The sequence below is a fragment of the Neovison vison genome, chromosome 3 (genome assembly GCF_020171115.1).
Source record: "Neovison vison isolate M4711 chromosome 3, ASM_NN_V1, whole genome shotgun sequence".
NCBI classification, from domain to species: domain Eukaryota; kingdom Metazoa; phylum Chordata; class Mammalia; order Carnivora; family Mustelidae; genus Neogale; species Neogale vison.
In genome coordinates this window covers 180,478,223-180,498,169 of record NC_058093.1, presented here as the reverse complement: position 1 = coordinate 180,498,169, position 19,947 = coordinate 180,478,223, and the positions used below count along the sequence as shown (strand labels likewise).

Here is a 19,947-nt window from a genome sequence, read left to right as displayed (position 1 = left end):
ATCACTTAGGCACATTAGAAGATCCCCGGCATTTTTCCAAGCCCAAGCCTATTACTCTGACAAATTGGCCAAGTTCCAGCTCAGGTAATTATATTCTGCTTCCTAAATTTGCCCTGCTGTTCCAATTAGGTACAGCATAGTTCGTTTTCCTGCCTTTTCAAAAAAAAAAAAAAGAGGGATAAATTCTCACAGTGTGTTACAGAAGTAACGCCTGCCTCAGTAAGGAGAAAGACGATTGCAGTGTGGAACTCGGGTGTTGTGGCGAGCCCTGAGCACCAGATAAGGATCCCCGAGAGGGCCAAATCCCTCTGGATGAGATCAGATGACTGTGCCATGATACCTTCCTCAGATAATGACCACAAAGGGCTCTCCATAACTACAACATGGAATGAGTTCATGATCCCTTCAATCCAGGCAATAAAAGCAGAGACGGTCCTGCAAATGTTTGTATCTTTAATATCATTGCAGGTATAACCACTTTCTCAGGAACTGGGGTAGGGACCATCAGTGGAAATCAGGAATGTAAGAACCAGCCAGTCTCTCTTTAATCCCAGGAACCCTAAAAATAAAGCAGCTGTCATCTCTCACCCGGCCAAAGATTTAAAATCTGACAATATCAATTTTGGGCAAGGATATAGGGAAAATAAAGCTCCCATGCACCACTGGTGGGAATATAAACTGGTTCAGACACTTTTCATAGCAATTTGGCAGCATCTTGTAAAACTAAAAGTGTTTCTACCCTATGTCCCAGCCATCCTGCTTCTAAGAATACACCCTGCTGAGGTTCTTGTACATTGCACCCCGCGGCGCGCACATGGGGCTGTCCACTGTAGCCACGTTTGTCCTAAAGCACAACTGGGAGAAAAACTAAATATTCATGGAAGAATAGAAAAATATAGTATATTCTTATGATAGAATATCATGGATTGACCTAAAAAACATAATGCTAAGCGGAGGAAAAAAAACAGAGTAATTTGTACAGTTGGATACTACTCATTAGAATTTATAAAAGGCAAACCATACTTTCTTTTTATGAGCCACACAGTGATTAAGGGGAAAAAGCACAGTTATACGCATGCACACACATGCCTACACAGACATTTGCAGCATTTTGGTGGCTCAGCTCTCAAAGCACTATTCTGGGGTTAGGAAATGCCCCTTTGTACTTTTTTGGTAAAAGTCTTGGCCTGGCTCCCAGAAGAGAAGGCAAAAAAGCCACCGTGCGCTTTCCTAGATGACCCTGATTGCTAGCAAGGGAAGGAGCACATGATCCAGCTTGGCAACCCTGACAATCCCACTCAGGATCTTGAGCCTAAGGCCGAGGAGGCACACGTACAGGGGTGGTGACAAATGTTCTGGCAGGCGGCAAAGGTCAGGTGGCTGGAGAGCAGGTTGCAGCACCCCTGCCCCCATGGATGGCTCCTTGGGCATAGCAGTCACCATGGTTCTGGCTAGAGTCTCCCTTTTGGTTCCCACCCATTATTAGAGCCTAGATCACCAGTGTTCCCCATGATTCTATTTGCCACCAATCCTCTTTCTGTACAAAGTTTTCTGCTTGAAGCTCCCCAGTGGCAGCTCCAGGAGATGCAGGGGAGAAATGGGACTGGCTTACATGCAATATTTTATTTTGATTTAATGGCAATGGTTCAGATACAAATAGGAGAGCCTGTTAAGAGCTGTTCATAATGAACAGCCAAAAGAAAAGTGTATGTTTATCACCCATTGGAATTATTGAGGTATTAATTTTTAAAAGATGAAGATCAGGCCATTTCTGGGGTCCCTAAGTGGTTCAGGTACATATCTTGTATTTGACACATCCCAGTCCTGTTTGGGGTCCTATTCTTTGAAAGTATGCCAGTAATACACTGAATTTAGGAGCAAAATTCATAGATTCTTAAGGTTTAACCTGTGCTTTTATTTAAAAGGGAAATCCACAGATCATTGTGAGACTGTTAGATTATACGAAAGCAGGCCATTAGTTCCCATTCCTAATCTTCATTTTAGAGACGCTCAGTTACATAAAATGAATGACACACAAAATAGATGTTTTTGGACTTCTGGGCTAACAAAGCAATACATAAAGAATTGCTGGGGCACTCTTCCAGCAGGATAACTTCTCCCCAGGTTTCAGTGTCTTTTCTTAATCTGTAACATAGGTGTCTCCCCAGTGGTGGACCCAACTGTGTAAGAGTTGAGGCAACTTACTGCATGGATGTCCTAACACCTTCACTTCATCAATAGCGAGGTAGCCTTGATGTCCAGAAGTTATCACTTCAAAAATCACCTGGAAAATGAAGAAAGATTTCCATCATTCACTCACTTTGTCAGTTTTACCCAGTGTCTCCTACATATATATAAGATGTATAGTCTGTTCATTCATTCATTCATGTTTCCAACAAGAGTGCCTAATATCTGCCAGTCAATGCTCCTGGTTCTACAATGACAAAGATAGAAAAGATCCCAATCCAGTTTTCAGAGAGGTTAATGGGAAGGGGTAGGTCAGACAGTATCCTACCTTAAGACTCACCTGATAAGGAGGTGATACCAGACCTGATATTTGGAAGACAGAGGCTTAAAGTCACCTACCAGAGATGATATGGAGATTTAAATAGCTTTAAGACAATATATTTTCTAATCAACTCCTTTGAGGGGATTCTATGACATGCTGAACCATGTGGCCTTGGGTTCTATACAACTAAAATGAACAAACTAAGTAAGGGCTATGAAAGAAAAGTAAAGGCTACTAGAATAACATATACCAAAAGGACCAACAGTGAGGAGTTTGCATTTCTCCTAACAGCTAATTATGAATGAGAAAAGAGAGTAAGACTTCCTCAGCATGTGCAAAGGCCCTGGATGTGAATGTGGCCATGGCCATGAAGAGGAGTAGTACTGGGACCTCTAGCTATAAACATCAGCTGTGACCAGGCTACAGAGGCTCCTCTCGTGGGACAGAAATTCTAAGGAAGACACAATATCAGTAATATAAAGATGCTATGGCTGCTGAAACTCCAATGGCAATGGTATGAATTAAGAGGAGAATGATGTAAAACTCTCTATACAGTGGTAAAATCAAGAGGTTTTTAACAAGTGCCCAATCACATGAAAAGTAAGGCAGGAAAAGAAGGGCAACGTGTTCTGAAGTTCTCAAAATGAATGATGTTTTTGAGATCATAAAGCCACTTCAGAGAAATTGAGGTCAAAGGAGAAAAAAAAGAAGCAGTTAGAAGTTATCAGTGTTCTGAACATGATTGTCTAAAGTTGTCTCTTATCGGGCTATTATTAAAAAGGCCCACATGACATTATTTTAATCTCCTTTTATGTATACCTGCATCACCAAGGAGACAGTGGCTCATGTGACATAAACTTGCTAAGTCTTAAAACAACACAGCAACCGCACTCTCGGACAAATGAAAAGTTTCATGCCTATAAAAACCTATACACTATGCAAAGAACCAGGATGCCCTTCAACGGACGAATGGATAAGGAAGATGTGGTCCATATACACTATAGAGTATTATGCCTCCATCAGAAAGGATGAATACCCAACTTTTGTAGCAACATGGACGGGACTGGAAGAGATTATGCTGAGTGAAATAAGTCAAGCAGAGAGAGTCAATTATCATATGGTTTCACTTATTTGTGGAGCATAACAAATAGCATGGAGGACATGGGGAGTTAGAGAGGAGAAGGGAGTTGGGGGAAATTGGAAGGGGAGGTGAATCATGAGAGACTGTGGATTCTGAAAAACAATCTGAGGGGTTTGAAGTGGTGGGAGGGGTGGGAGGTTGGGGTACTAGGTGGTGGGTATTATAGAGGGCACAGATTGCATGGAGCACTGGGTGTGGTGCAAAAATAATGAATACTGTTATGCTGAAAATAAATTAATTAATTTTAAAATAAATAAATAAATAAATAAATAAATAAAAATTAAACAAAACAAAACCTATACACCAATGAGAAGCTTTACTCTTGGTAGCCAAAACCTGGAAACAGCTCAGATGGCTTTCAATGGTAAGTGATAAAAAAGACTGTGGTGGTTCCATAGCATGGAATGTTACTCAACATTACCAAGGCAGTAACTACTGATGATAGGATGATCTCTAGAGAATTATGTGGAGTGAAAAGGCCAATCACAGAGATTACATACTATAGGATTCACAGAGGCTAATCACAGAGATTACATACTATGGGATTTATGTAGGATTGTGTAAAGCCAACATTTTTGAAGGGAGGGCAGATTAGTGGCTGCCAGGGCTTAGGGATGGAGAGGAAGAAGGCTCCGGAAGGTGGTTACAGGACAACACTAGTGAATAATCCTTGTGACATTGGAACCTTTAAGGTTTTCACTGTAGTGGTGGATACACAAACCTACTCAGGTAATAAAACTGTGTAGCTCATAGCAGATTTATTTGCAATAGCTGAAACATGGAAGTCACTTGGTGTGGACACCAATGGACACTTGGATGAATGGGTAAGCAAAGTGGGGTAAATACGTACAATGGAATATTATTCAGTTTTAAAAAGGAAGGAAATTCCAGCACACGCTATGACGTGGAGAAACCTGGAGGACATTATGATGGGTGAAATAAGTCATCCACAGAAGGGCAAATACTGTATGACCCCCCACTATGAGTTACCTGGGACAATCAAATCCAGAGAGACAGAAAGTAGAATGATAGTAGCCAGAGGCTGAGGAGAGGGGGAATGGGAAGTTACTGTTTTAGCGATTATAGAGATTCAGTTGCCCAAGATGAAAAGAGTCCTGAAGATGGATGCTGGTGAGGTTGCACAATAGTAAGAATTTCATACCACTCACCAGTGGTATTTCATATCATGGAACTGTATACTTGAACAAACACGACTCAGATGATATATTTTATGTTATTTGTATTTTACTACAGTAAAAAAAGCAAAAAAATGTATAAAACTGGGGGCGTCTGGGTGGCTCATTCGGTTAAGCATCTGCCTTAGGTCATGGTTCCTGGGTCCTGGGATTGAGTCCCGCATCAGGCTCCCTGCCCGGCAGGGAGCCTGCTTCACTCTCTGCCTGCTGCTCCCCCTGCTTGTGCTCTCTCTCTCTCTTTCTCTCTGACAAATAAATAAATAAATAAATAATCTTTTAAAAAATGTATAGAACTAGATAAACACACACGTGTGAACAAGTACAAGTAAAACAGAAAATCTGAAATAGCTCTGTAGATTTCAACCATGTCAGTATCTTGGTTGTGATATTATACTTTTGGTTTGCAAACTATTACCATTAGAGGAAATTTGGTACTACGTACTGGGTACTATGTACCATGTATTATTTCTTACTGCTGCATCTGACTCCACAATTATTTCCACAAAAATTTCAACTTAAAAAAGTAACTATAAATTATGGTTTATTAAGTGCATAACATGGTACATACACTAGACAGATATCACCCCATTATCTTATTTATCACTTTGTGTAAAAATTCTTCAAGGCTTAATATTTCAAGAACAAAGAGATTCAAATACAAAATAATTGTTAAAAACCCAGTCTTTCTGGATGGTTTCACTACTACGCATTGCCTGAACAAACCTTTCAGCCCTAGAACTGCATTATTTATGTGTGTGCAGTGGATGTAAAAATGGAGAAATCAATCAGCAGAGCCCAAAATGGTAAATCTCAGGGGGGTCCCTGGATAAGAAGTCATCCCAGAAACACCTGCTAGACTAGATGACCCTGTACCACAATTCCACCACACTGAAACACAAAACACACAGGGGAGAAGAGAGGACCAACATGTGATGGTTGGTCACGGCTGCCCCTAAAAGGACTTACAGGTGTCTCAGAAATGAAAAACCAAACCAAAACAAAAAACAGTAAAAACAACACTATGTTCTATTCATATGTGTGTGTGTGTGTGTGTGTGTGTGTGTGTAAAATGTATGTATGTATGTATATATATGTGTGTATGTGTGTATGTATGTATGTATATGTTATTTTTTTCCACTGATGACACAGAGAAGCAAGCGTAGTATTATCATGTGATATTATTATATACCATGAGATATACCATGAGATATTATTTATCTCTCTACTGAAGTCTAGAAGAGGACAGCTGAGAGAACAAAAAGCAGATGAGACCCAAGAGCAAGTAGGGGAAAAAGCCCTCCAGACACCCCCAAAGGTGGGGTCCTGGGTACCAGTCATATCCTGCCTGGCAGGAGACAGCAACAGCAGGCAGGACAGGACCCAGGCAGCTACTCTGGTCATAATGGTCTCTGTATAGACCGATGTCCATGTCCACTAACTACCCAAGAACTCCATTGCCCTGGTCATGAAAAGGGTATTTTGAAAGCCAAAACCAGACATGTTCATCCTCCTAGCTTCCTCCCAGCTGACTTCCCATCACCTCTCTTCCCTCCCTCTTCACATTCATTCCAGTCTCCACAGGGTGCCCTCTTTCTTCCAGGCACTGTGATAAGCATCATGAACAGACCAGATGCAAAACTGTCCTTCTCACAATAAACTATATTTTTACTTTATCAACTACAAGGGCTGAAGTTTCTTATGAAAACGGAATAATCCGTATTTTTGAAGAGATAGGCTAACTCTAGACTATAACATACATATAAAAACGTTCATGTGGATCTATTTTTGAAGCTGCCATGTGTAAATTTAAAGCACAATATTTCATTTAAACCAATATAGGACCATGGCCCTCTGAAAGAAGGGGAGAGAAAGAAAGGAGGGGCAGAAAGGTGAGACCTCCATAAGTCACTCTAAAGCCTCTGAACCTGCTTTTTTTCATCTATCACATTCACAGAACTTATGACCCTCAAAGTTTCACACTCAAAAATTCTGAGTCTTAGTACCCAATTATTTATAGGATATTTACTCTAAGCTATGAGAGGGAGCTAAACAAATATTAGACAATTTTTTTCTTTTCTTTTTTTTTTAGAGAGATCACAAGTAGGCAGAGAGGCAGGCAGAGAGAGGGGGGGAAGCAGGCTCCCCGCTGAGCAGAGAGCCCGACGTGGGGCTCGATCTCAGGACCCTGAGATCATGACCTGAGCCGAAGGCAGAGGCTTAAACCACTGAGCCACCCAGGTGCCCCAATATTAGACAATTTTGTAAGGAATGCAGTAAGGAACACAATGAATGAACAGAACAAGACAATGGCCAAATAACAGGTGGGAACAATAAAGAGCTCATCGGACTGTAACCTTTCTCCACCATAGGACTGTCACCTCCTTGCCCAGCCAACCAGGACAACTCTGACACAGCCAACACAAACTTCAACCCAATTCTCAGCCTGCTCATTAAACTCACGGCTGCCCCTAAAAGGACTTACAGGTGTCTCAGCCAGACAACAGTGCAGAGAGACACAGCAGCAGGCCCATGCACTCCAGATTCCCAGCAAGATGACTTGCCAGTGAGGTCACAACAAAAGAATCAAACACAGGTTTATTTCTTTCCTTTTTTTTTTTTTTTAGATTTTATTTATTTATTTGAGAGAGAGACAGTGAGAGAGAGCATGAGCGAGGAGGTCAGAGAGCGAAGCAGACTCCCCATGGAGCTGGGAGCCCGATGTGGGACTCGATCCCAGGACTCCGGGATCATGACCTGAGCCGAAGGCAGTCGTCCAACCAACTGAGCCACCCAAGCATCCCAAACACAGGTTTATTTCTGAAACTTTATCTGCTCCCCTCAGTCTTCCAACTGGGCTACAAAGAAGCATCTGATTGCAAATATACCCAGAAAACACTGGACTGCTCCATTCAGTTCATTAGCAATTTTGGAAAGTTGGGGCACCGGGATGGCTCAGTGGATTAAAGCCTCTGCCTTCAGCTCAGGTCATGATCCCAGGGTCCTGGGATCGAGTCCCGCATCCAGCTCTCTGCTCAGCGGGGAGACTGCTTCCTCCTCTCTCTCTCTGCCTGCCTCTCAGCCTACTTGTGATCTGTCAAATAAATAAATAAAATCTTTAAAAAAAAAAAAAAAGAAATTTTGGAAAGTAAACTTTAAAGTCTTGGCAGATTCCAGCACTGACTTAACTTATTGTCTCTAACTGTAGAGACAACAAAGACAATGTAATCTTCATAGGTAAGTTTATGTGGGTCTGTCCACGCACTGCACATACATGTATATACTGACATACAACATACCAATAAAATGCTTACATGACTTAGTATTATACCTAAGAAGGTGGGTTATGTGTTACAAGTTGGGAAGTGATAGCATCAATGCTTCTTTCCAAAAACTGAAGCAAGTTTTTCAAAAGGTCTTGAAGGGGTCGGGGGTGGGAGGTTGGGTGAGCCTGGTGGTGAGTATTAAGGAGGGCACATATTGCATGGAGCACTGGGTGTGGTACATAAACAATGAATTCTGGTATACTGAAAAGAGGTTTTTTTTTTCTTTTTTTTTTTTAATTTTTTTATTTGACAGAGAGAGATCACAAGCAGGCAGAGAGGCAGGCAGAGAGAGAGAGGAGGAAGCAGGCTCCCTGCTGAGCAGAGAGCCCGATGCGGGACTTGATCCCAGGACCCCGAGATCATGACCTGAGCCAAAGGCAGTGGATTAACCTGCTGAGCCACCCAGGCGCCCCCTGAAAAGAGATTTTAAAAATAAATTTAAAAAAATAAAAAAAAATTTAAAAAGACCATTTCCATCTCTTTTTTATGTAATTTCAGTTAAAGTGCTTATGAGTACAAGTTTTATTAGCTGCTTCATCAAGTTTATAATTTAGTATATAAATGTTTCAACACATATCATAATTATAAAGTAGGTCTGATTTGTACTGAAAAGTTTGCACTTTTGAAATAAATACAATTAAATGAAAATACCTGAATTTAGGTGATATTGAACAATCTCAGATGGACTGCTAAGTTGATTTGAACATCTGAACAGTAAGAGATTCACTCTGTTGCTTCTAACAAACACGAGGGTTAAGACATGTAGCTGAGGACATGAAGCCTATTTTAAATAGGTGTCTTAAAAGCAGATTTTACACTCCCACAAAAGGTTTCCTTGTCTTGAATTCTTGTTATCTGGCAAGTTTTCCACTTCGTACTTTTTTTCTATCCAGTGCCCTTACCAAGAAAGCTTTCAAAAGCAAGAATAGTTTTGTCTGTCTTTGTCAAATAAGGAAATAGTCTATTGAAAGTACAGGTATTGTTCTAGTGAAGTGTAGCAAGTGTATGCAGAACCCAGTGGGAGTCCCTGGGATGTCTGAAAACGCCAGCATCAAGGGCCAGAAAGATTGGGGTCAGAGGAAAGAAGCAATAACACGAGAACACCAATGGCACCACCAGAAAAGAAAAAGAAAGGTGAAAGAAACTGATTTACAGATGTGCCCATGCTTACTTTTATCAAGAATAGAATACGTTGTAAGTCTATTGTGGAAGTGACATTTGGGTCTCTTTAAGAAACACATGTCTTTTCTTTTAGGAAAATTCAAAAATTTAAAAACCACTTATATATTGCACCCATCTATGTCTCATGTATCTTTTGTATATATTATGTAAGTTTCCCCAGTCAACCATATGAGGTAAGTAAGTAAATTCCCTTTTAGGAATGAGGAGGCTGACTCAGAAAGGAATTACGTAAATTTTCTGAGATCACACAAGTGGTACATTACAGAGTCAGGGTGTAATTCTAGGTCTAATTTACTCGTATGTCTGGACTCTTTACTGAACTGCTTTAACTAGTAGACATGAGAGACTACATATATGAAGAATACACACACACACACACACACACTCACATAAATATATACACACAGACACACATTTACATATGTCTGATCTATACATATATACATACATACCTATCTATACATATCACAGATATATATAATACACAACCATATATATATATTTTTAATTCATATATTATACATATACACATATGTTCTACAATTTTTACTTCCAGATTTAAGTAAGGAATGTAGTAATCATCTACTTGACCTAGAAATGTAGATGCAAGGAACAGTCATATGACATAGTTTTAACAACATAAATTTTAAGACAAGGGTCAGCAAACTACAGTCAATAGGCCAAATCTGCCCCAACCTCTGTTTTTCTGTTATCCACAAAGTACGGATGGTTTTTACAGTTTTCAACAGTGGGACAAAGACAAAAGAATAGTATTTAGCAATACATGAGAATTCTGTGAAATTGAAATTTCAATATCTACAAATAAAGTTTTATTGTAACACAGTCATGTTTATTCAACTGTGTGTCATCCAGGGCAGCTTCGCACCAAAACAGCAGAGCTCAATAGATGTCAGAAAGATCATCTGGCCCACAAAGACTGAAATATTTATGACTACACGGGTTCCAGAGTTAAGAAAAAAACTTTCCTGCATGGCTCTCCAACAACTGCCATTACTCTGGATAACGAGAGAGCATGTATCAAGAGCAATAGTTTGTCACTGCCAAATACAACATGTCCTACAGTCCACGTGGGAGCCTCATACTCCAGCAATGGCATGTAGAAGCCCTCCCATGGCTTGACTTGCTTCAAGTGCATCACATGGGTACCATTCCCAATACCCACTGAAGCTCATAGTATCCTTACTATTTTTTTAACGCATGATTGCAACATCCTAAAACAAAACCATAGAAAATAATTACTTGCTAGACCTCAAAACACTGTATAAAAAATTAAATCAAATTAAAAACAAAACCCAACTCATTTAGTAGTCAAATCTTCTGCAAAGAAATGGAACTACTGAGAATGTATAACACTTTAATATTCGAATCCAACCCTCCATGAAGATTCTACATGATGTTCTATTGGCACAAGATAGAGTTCAGGGAAATGTCTTTGTTTGTATTTACTGAGATACACACAATTTTAGGAAAAATATCTTTGCCCTCTTAGTCAATCTGAACTGTGATTATTTGAAAAAGTTGAAAGCAAAAGTGGTTGATCAGTATGACAAAAATCACAAAGCCAACCTAGCTGCTTATTCTGGAAGAATTTTGCCACAACCCAGTATTTTTTCTTTTTTTCTTTCCTTTTTTTTGGAGTTGGCCTGACATAAAATATAATTAATTGTCATTATTTGCGGATTCTGTATTTGTAGATTTGCCTACTCACTAATTTATTTGAAACCCCCAAATCAATACTTGAAAAGATTTCACATTTATTTGCAGACATGCACAGAGGGACAAAAATCTGAACTGTTCAACCAACACATCCCAGCTGAGGTCAAGCCAATGTTCTGTCTTTTGAATCGGTTCTCATTCCATAAACAAGTGTCCTTATCCCAGTGTTTTTAGTAACACATTTTTCCTATTTTTCTTCCTTTTATTGGTGATTCTACCATTTAAAATGGCGCCCAACTGCAGTGCTGAGGTGTTGTCTAGCGTTCTGAAGTGCAAGGCGGCTGTGATGTGTCTTATGGAGTAAACACATGTGTTAGCAAAGTTTCACTGAGGCATAAGTCTCATAAGTACTGTTGGCTGAGTCTAATATGAAAAGAATCAATGATGTACATCAAGTAAGGAGTCTTTAACAGAAAGACTCATAGAACAAGGTTACATTTGTCGATCAGTTGATGAAAATGTTGAGACCGGAGGCTCGCAGGACTAATCCCTTACTTCCTCCCATGGAAGCAACAGTTCAGTATTCACAAACTCACTAACTGTGTGTCACTAAATTAGTAAGTAAGTTGCTAACTGTGACTTCACAGAACATAACAACCATGAATGAAAATCAGCGGCACGAGTGTGCTTGGGTTCACACTGAGTCCCCATTTCTATCAAGGTACTCAGGCACAGGAAGGACACAATACTCATTTTTACTGAGGGCTCCCAGATAACATCTGCAGTCATGGGATGTAAAGAAATGTAGAATAAAGAGAATCAATATCCATTCAATATTTCAACAAATAAATCTCAGGAGACAAGATGTTGGAACCCAGAGTCTCTGGAGCCTACAGGGATAGCCATTTGCTCTCAGGTAGGAAACAGGCAGTTAAACCACTAATTAGCACTCGTGAAAAGCCATCTTGGAGGTTGGCCTGGGAGGGGCTTGACATCAGGCTATCCTTCAGATGTCTGCCAAACAGGAGATGAAAGCAGTTTAACACGGCAGCATCCCTGATCCTCCCTGCTCCACTGAAGGGCAAAATTAGATTTCCATGCCGCCACTTTTCCTTGCTATGTGTGAGTAAAGAAAAGGGGTTTGCTTACCAACACAAATACTCACCACGGAAAATGTGTTGGTGGAAGTCATCTGTCAATTCCCTAGGACAAAGGGGATTAAATAGTATACGTCTGTTCTCCCTCATCAAACCTGGGAGACCCTCTCTGGTTTTCATGAAAAGAAAAAAAAAAAAAGCAAAGGTGGCTCATAACCATTCACAAAAACCTGTATAGTAAAAGAAAACTTTCTCTAATGCTAAGAGCGAAAGCTGAACCACAACCTACATGACTTTAAGAAATCAGCAAGAAAGTGGGGCACCTGGGTGGCTCAGTGGGTTAAAGCCTCTGCCTTCGGCTCAGGTCATGATCCCAGGGTCCTGGGATTGAGCCCCACATCGGGCTCTCTGCTCAGCGGGGAGCCTGTTTCCTCCTCTCTCTCTCTGCCTGCCTCTCTGCCTACTTGTGATCTCTGTCTGTCCAATGAATAAATAAAATATTTTTAAAAAATCAGCAAGAAATTGTTGAATTATTTGTTTATGTGGACATATTAACCGACTCAAGAAAAAGGCCACTTTCCCAAGTTAAAGGTATTCAAAGGACTGTAAGATTCCCCTTGGAGTGAATTACTGGTGCCTGGTCTCCCCTATTCATTTCGCTCATTCTTTCATGACTTCATCTACTTTTCAACCAAAAAGCATGACTGTCCTCACTTTTCTTTCTTGTTTTTTTTTTCTTTCATGTTTTAAAAAGAACGAGTATTCTTCTCAAATCTTTTCTAACAATAGCTCAAATATTCATTCTATAAAATGGATATGGAAGAAATTATGGTTGAGGAAAAAAATAGAAAAGTTATAAAGAAAAGTGCAGGTAAGCAAGAAGCAACAGACCACAGAGAAGTATGATATGTTAATTGAGAACAAGTCCTTATCCTTGATCATCAAATACTAACTACAAGCTGAGAAATAAACTTAGAGATGTGGTAAGATCTTAACAATAAATAAAAATAGTACTTTTGAAGGTGAAAAACCATCACGTGAATCGATTCACTTCCCATATTCAGTTCTAGGTCCATAGTAACATGAGAGCCAAATGTGTTCCCATGGATTTCTTAAAACATACTGTTCCTCTTCTTTTAGCAAAGAATGCAGAGGACGGGGGCTTCCCGTAAAGGCAGCAGAGTAGGAGGACCCTAAGCTCACCTTGTCCCATAGATACAACTCAGTAACACCCAATCAATGTAAATAACCTAGAAAACAACGGACGACTGGCAGGACAGACTCTCCACAGCTAATTACAGAGAAGACGTCACATTAAGAGGTAGGAAGCTTAGAGGGCTACCAAACACACAGTCATCACACTCTTATGAGCAAGGTACGATGTATCCACCTCTGTAAGTTCAACATGTCCATCTTGCTGGGGAGAGGTGGATTGCTAAATCTTGAGCCTGTGACCACCACCAGCTGCCAGCACCCAGGGGGGTTCCAATTCTCCTGTCCTATGTTATCTGCTTCCCTTGTGGCAAGTTTATCTGAGTTTGGTCAGGAACAGTAGAGGCAGACCCAGCTTGGAGCTGTGCCTCTCATCTATCCAGTTTCTGGGGCATCTCCATGTGCGGGATGTGGAGTGGTTGCCCAGGACATCTCCCAGGTCTCACTCATTCTTTCCCGATTTAGTGGCTGTCACAAGTGGATGGATGACAGTTTTTGGTGAGCCAACCAGGAAGGTCATGCTGCTTGGGTGGGTGATCACCCTCGCAGAATCCTGACCAGGTGGCACCTCAACCCCCCACTATGGCTGGACTGCCTCCAAGGGGTAGGCAGCCAAAGGAAATCCCAGTGGTTGTACCAAGACCACCTGTGAGGGAAGATCTGTATCCTGCCTTTGCTGACCCAACTTTCACTTCTTGCATGATTTGAAAAGAGAAATAGATTTGGGAAGCAATGACTTTGGGTTTCTGAAGTTAGACCAATGCTGACCAAAATGCTCTGATTTCTACCCTAGGGCTAAACGGTCCAACACTTGGTACCCAGCAGTGTAAAATCGTGATTGTACAACTCATAGTCCCCAACTTTGTCTCACCGAGGAATTCGGCTTCCCTTGTTGGGAATTTGAAAAAGGACTGTTTGGTTTGGTTTCTTTCATTTCCTACTCATTCCTTTCTTCCCTTCCTGGGGTGGGAAACACTATTCTGTCCTCTCTGACAGTCCTTTGGGGTATACTCTGGCAGCACTATCCACATATGAGCCAATGACAAGGAGGATGATTTTTTTTTTATTGCAACATTGCATGGCCTACATACATACTAGAATGAGAAAAAAAAAATGTGGGTCTCTAAATTACCATCCTATCCTCCAATTAGAATTATTTTGTCAAAGATCTGGTAAATGAAATGAAATTCCCTATGTTCAGATTTTTAAACTGTTAAGTAATAGATATTCATCCCATAAAGGCTCTAAGCTCATGATGCAAAGACAGAGGTTAAAGTGGGTGAGGATAGTGGGCCTACTGAGAGAAAGCTGGGGTGAATGGGTGTGAGAACAGCAGGTCAAACAAGGAAAAAATGAGAAACTCCGATTGTTACAATCTTCAAATTCCCTGCCCTGGGAATTCTACTGGCCCCAAATGTGGATAATCACAGAGCCCCACCTACCTCAGTTTCTCTTCTTCCTTGCTCTGACCTGGGAGGCAGGAATGGTCTCCCCTTTCAAGACCTTCTGGGACACAAAATGTGGTCAGGAGGCACCCCAATTTGGAACGGGGCAGTTCCTTTGTAGCATTATCCTGCAGGGGAGAATCCCCAGAGACAGCCTGCCAGAAACTATTGGACACAGACACCTTTCTCTAAGTCAGACCTTTTAAATTGGAAAAAAAATCAAACCACACTTTATAGAGAGGATCCTCAGAAAATGACTGAATGGTTCACTACTATTCTTGCCATGGACAAGCTTCCTTAGGCAGCTAGCCAGACTCTGTGAAGTAGGCTCCTTACAGCCAATTAGCAACTCCTAGTAAGTGAATGATGAAGCCCATGAGGAGGCTTGGCACATGTATGATTAAAAACAAAAACAAAAACAGGTAATACCCCTTTACTGGCAGGGGCAGTCCTGGTGGCCAAACCTGGTTGGGACCCAACTGTTGCTGAAGGAATGGTGAACCACTCCTGAAGGTGTTAAGTTAATGGGACTAAAGTGAGGGGTGCTGAAGCAAAAAAAGGCTTACTAAAGTCAAGGAAATTCAACAAAAATTAAATGATGATCCCCCCGAGTTTCTGGAGAGGATTTATCAAGTCTATCAAAAATATACCAATGATGATCCTGAGACTCTTGAAAATCTGAGAATGGTTCATGTGACTTCCTTGGACCAAGTGCCCTTGATATAGGAAAGAGGTTCTAGAAGATGGAGACAGCAGCAGCCATGAACTCTCAATTGGTAGACCTTGCTTCTGAGGTATTCAAGTTGAGGGAGGAGAAGTGTGTGAAACGAGCTGCTCTGTTTCTCACAGCCCAGAGTCGACAAGAAAAATGAAGAAAATGAACCATATTTTGAAAAAGACCATCACAAAGCTGAGTCAAGAAACTCATTTAACATGAGAAAGGGAACTGCTGCTCGCCCTTCTCCACATAAGGGTGGCACCTCAGCGTGGGCTCAGAGGGAGCTCCTATGGAACTCCATATGGAAGATCACTCCTGGCCCCCACCCACATAGAGGGAGAAACAAAAATTAAACAATCCATACAACACTTGAACCAAAATATTAACCATCATTCTTCATGGTTGGCCTCTAGGATGGCCTCCTTGCTGGAAGGACCACTGCACCCATTTCAATCTGGGGACAGGCTCTTTTTAAAAACTTGGAAAGGACACGCACTTGACCAAAAATCAACTGACAAATGGGTTGGACCTTATGATGTCCTACAAGCCACCACTTCCTCCCTGAAATTAGGCAAAGAGAACCTGTGGATACATGAGTTAAACAGTGCCCATTAGTAGAAAAGGAGGAGATAGAAGAGACCACCAAACTCTCCTACTGGGAAAGTCACTCTAATTAGGACTTAAAATACCTCTTTAGAAAAGAGAACACGGAACCACTATGTTTATCCTGTGCACGGTATTAATCATGTCTTTTTTCTCCTTAGGTTGGAAAGATAACACTAGTTTGTGTAACTCAGGATTTGCCCTCAACTACATGAGTTGTCAAGTGTTGGAAATGTTACCCAAAAACCCAGTTGGTATTGGACCATGGAGACCCTTTGGTACACACAGCTTATGATCCCTCAGGAGTTCCCAAGGGGAACAGAAGTCCAATCCTTAAGGCCCAGACAGAATCACTAGATTTTCCCAAGATGATCAGAAGGCACCCCTGTGTGTTATAGTCCCTCTCCTTATGATATGAAAGGAGGTAGTTTCCAGAACACACACAAAAAAGGCATTTATTCCCCCAATCAGATACCACATGAAGCCAAAAAGGACAAACTCCCTATGTGTAAGCAACAGTCTATTTCTTTTCCAGCTATGGGCAATATTCACAGCCAGGTTCAGCTGGGCAGAGAACCTGGGAAGAGACTGGATGGAACAAGCTGCCCATTTGGTAGACCAATTCTCCCTTTGTCTTTGTACTCTTGGCTGGGTTTGTCTTTATTTGAAAATTAGATGGAATCCCCTGGGCACAGACTGTGCTACAAATTCTATCCTGAAACAGTATCTCTGGTCACTTGGGTGACTGCCTTCTCCCTCCACACTCCTCAAGAAACTAAGCACTGGGCCAGCTCCCTGAAGGTATTTACCAGACTAGGATATGGCCTCCCAGGGAATATCCCTGATGGGAATGCATATTTCTGTGGTTATACATTGTTGCCATGGCAGGGGTCGGGGTGGGGCGGGGGTGGTTGCTACACATGAACACATGCTTCGCAACTTATCCTGAGTTCTAACCAGTGTGGCTAATGATCATAAATCATTCAATTCCCCTGCTAAAGTCATCGTGGATAACTGTATGGCTCTAGCATATATTCAAGCTGAACAATGGGGAATTTGTGTCATTATTCATTCTTCTTGCTGGGTCCATATAAATGCTTCATCAGAGGTAGAAGCAAGCATCAAGAAAACTAGGTGACTGGATGCCTGGGTGGCTCAGTTGGTTGGGTGTCTGCCTTCAGCTCAGGTGGTGATCCCAGGGTCCTGGGACTGAGTCCCATGTTGGGCTCCCTGCTTAGTGGGGAGCCTGCTTCTCCCCCTCCCTCTGCCCCTCTTCTCCCCACTCATGCTCTCTCACTTGCTCTTACTCTATCTCAAATAAGTAAATAAAATCTTAAACAAAAAAAAAAAAAAAAAAAGAAAGAAAAGAAAACTAGGTGGCAAGGTACATGGTTATAATAACCATGGGCCAGCACACCCCTTTCTTGGATAGAATAGGGGAAGGGGTCAGAGATTGATTTGAACACTTGTTTTCATGGATAATGACAGATATAAAGTCTGTATTCAAAGAAATAATCAAAATGGGCTTGGCTATTCTACTCTCAGGAGCAGGGTTCTATTTGGGATTCAGGCTCACCTTGTGGTGTGTACCTAAGCTATATTCTTTCAATTCACATGCTTTAATGAGTCAGAATTAATTAATACAGCAACAGGTACTTTCCTTCCACTTTGAAAAAGATCTCCATCTTCCCTGTCCAGCAAGAAGAAGCTGGATTGAGAATGGCTGCCATATTCCCATATAAATGGAAGGAAACATTGGCAGTGGAGCATGGTCAGCAAGCACTCTTGCTCAATTAGAGCTCCAACAGTCCAACCCAGAAATGGACCTCTTAATTCATGCTCTGAAACCCACTGTTCTAATTTATTTTTTAAATTTATATATTTTTTATTCTGATTTAATTAACATACTTTGCTACATTAGTTTCAGGTATACAAGAGTGATTCAAAAATTCCACATATTACTCATGTTAAGTGTGCCTCTTAATCCTCTTTACCTACTTCACCCATCCTCCACCCACCTCTCCTTTGGCAACCCCAGTTTGTTCTCTATAGTTAAGAGTCTGCTTTTTGCTTTGCCTCTTGTTTTCCTTTCTTCGTTTGAATTAAATGAATTCAAATTCCACATATGAGTGAAGTCCTATGGTATTTGTTTTTCTCTGACTGGTTTATTTCCCTTAGTGATATATCCTCTTTCATCCATGTTGTTGCAAATGGCAAGATGCCATTCTTTTTTAAGGCTGTGTAATACTCCATAGTGTATATCTACTACATCTTTATCCATTCATCAATCAATGGGCACTTGGGTTGATTTCATATCTTAGCTTTTGTAAATAATGTTGCAAAAACACAGGGGTACATATTTTATGAATTAGTTTTTTTTTTTTTTTTTCTTTGGGTAAATATGTAGTAATGGAATTACTGGATCATATGGTAATTCTATTTTTAATCATTTGAGGAGCCACTGTTTTCCACAGTGGCTGCACTAATTTGCATTCCCACCAACAGTACCTGAAGGTTTCTTTTTTTTTTTTTTTTAAGATTTATTTATTTATTTATTTGACAGATAGAGATCACAAGTAGACAGAGAGGCAGTCAGAGAGAGGAGGAAGCAGGCTCCCTGCTGAGCAGGGAGCCTGATGCAGGGCTTGATCCCAGGACCCTGGGGCCATGACCTGAGCCAGAGGCAGAGGTTTTAACCCACTGAGCCACTCAGGTGTCCCGAAGGTTTCTTTTTCTCCACATTCTCACCAACACTTGTTTCTTGTGTTTTTTATTTCAACCATTCTGACAGGTGTAAGGTGATACCTCATTGTGAGTTTGATTTGCATTTCTCTGATGACTAGTGATGTTGAGCATCTTTCTATGTATCTGTTGGCCATCTGGATGTCTTCCTTGGACAAATATCTCTTAATGTCCTCTGCTCATTTTTCAATTGGGTTATTTGGCTTTTTGGTGTTGAGTTGTATAAGTTCTTTATATATTTTGGATATTAACCTCTTACTATAAATATCCTTGGCAAATATCTTCTCCCATTCAGTAGGTTGTCTTTTGTTTTTATTATTATTATTATTGTTTCCTTTACTGTACAAAAGCTTTTTATTTTGATGTAGTCCCAATAGTTTATTTTTGCTTTTGTTTTCTTTGCCTCAGGAAACATATCTACAAAAATGTTGTTAAGGCCAATGTCAGAGAAATTACTGCCTATGCTCTCTTCTAGGACTTTTATAATTTCAGCTCTCACATTCATGTCCTTAATCCATTTTGGGTTTATTTTTGTGTATGGTGTAGGAAAGTGGACCAGCTTCATTCTCTTGCATGTAGCTATCCAGTTTTTTGAACACTATTTGTTGAAGAGACTGCTTCTCTCCCCATTGCATATTCTTCCTTTCAAAGATTAACTGACCATATAAGCACAGGTTTCTTTCTGGGCTTTCTGTTCATTTCCATTGGTCTATGTGTCTGTTTTTGTGTCAGTACCATATTGTTTTGATTACTACAGCTTTGTAGCATAACTTAAAATCTGGAATTGTGATGCCTCCAGCTTTGCCTTCTTTTTCAGGATTGCTTTGGCTGTCCAGGGTCTTTTGTGGTTCCATACAAATTTTAGGGCTGTTTGTTCTAGTTCTGTGAAAAATGCTGTTGGTATTCTGATAGGGACTACATTAAATCTGTAGATTGCTTTGGGTGATATCAGCATTTTAACAATATTAATTCTTCCAATCCATGAGCATGGAATCCCTATTCTCATTTTTTATTCTTTTTTCTTTCTCCTATTCAGCTTGATTGCTTTCCATTCCTCTTGTATTCTAGCTCACTGACTTGTTCTTCTGCTTCCTCGAATCTG

General features: G+C 40.7%; 1 protein-coding gene across 10 annotated transcripts in view; it reads right to left on the bottom strand.

Annotated features, from left to right (window-relative positions):
* Window positions 1–19,947, bottom strand: part of PTPRM (protein tyrosine phosphatase receptor type M) — a 780,862-nt gene that overhangs the window by 459,656 nt on the left and 301,259 nt on the right. For all 10 annotated transcript variants that reach the window (XM_044243376.1, XM_044243377.1, XM_044243378.1 and 7 more), the window contains one exon: window positions 2,206–2,284. In XM_044243376.1, the coding sequence (XP_044099311.1) occupies window positions 2,206–2,284 (79 nt within the window). The remainder of the gene's footprint in view (window positions 1–2,205; window positions 2,285–19,947) is intronic.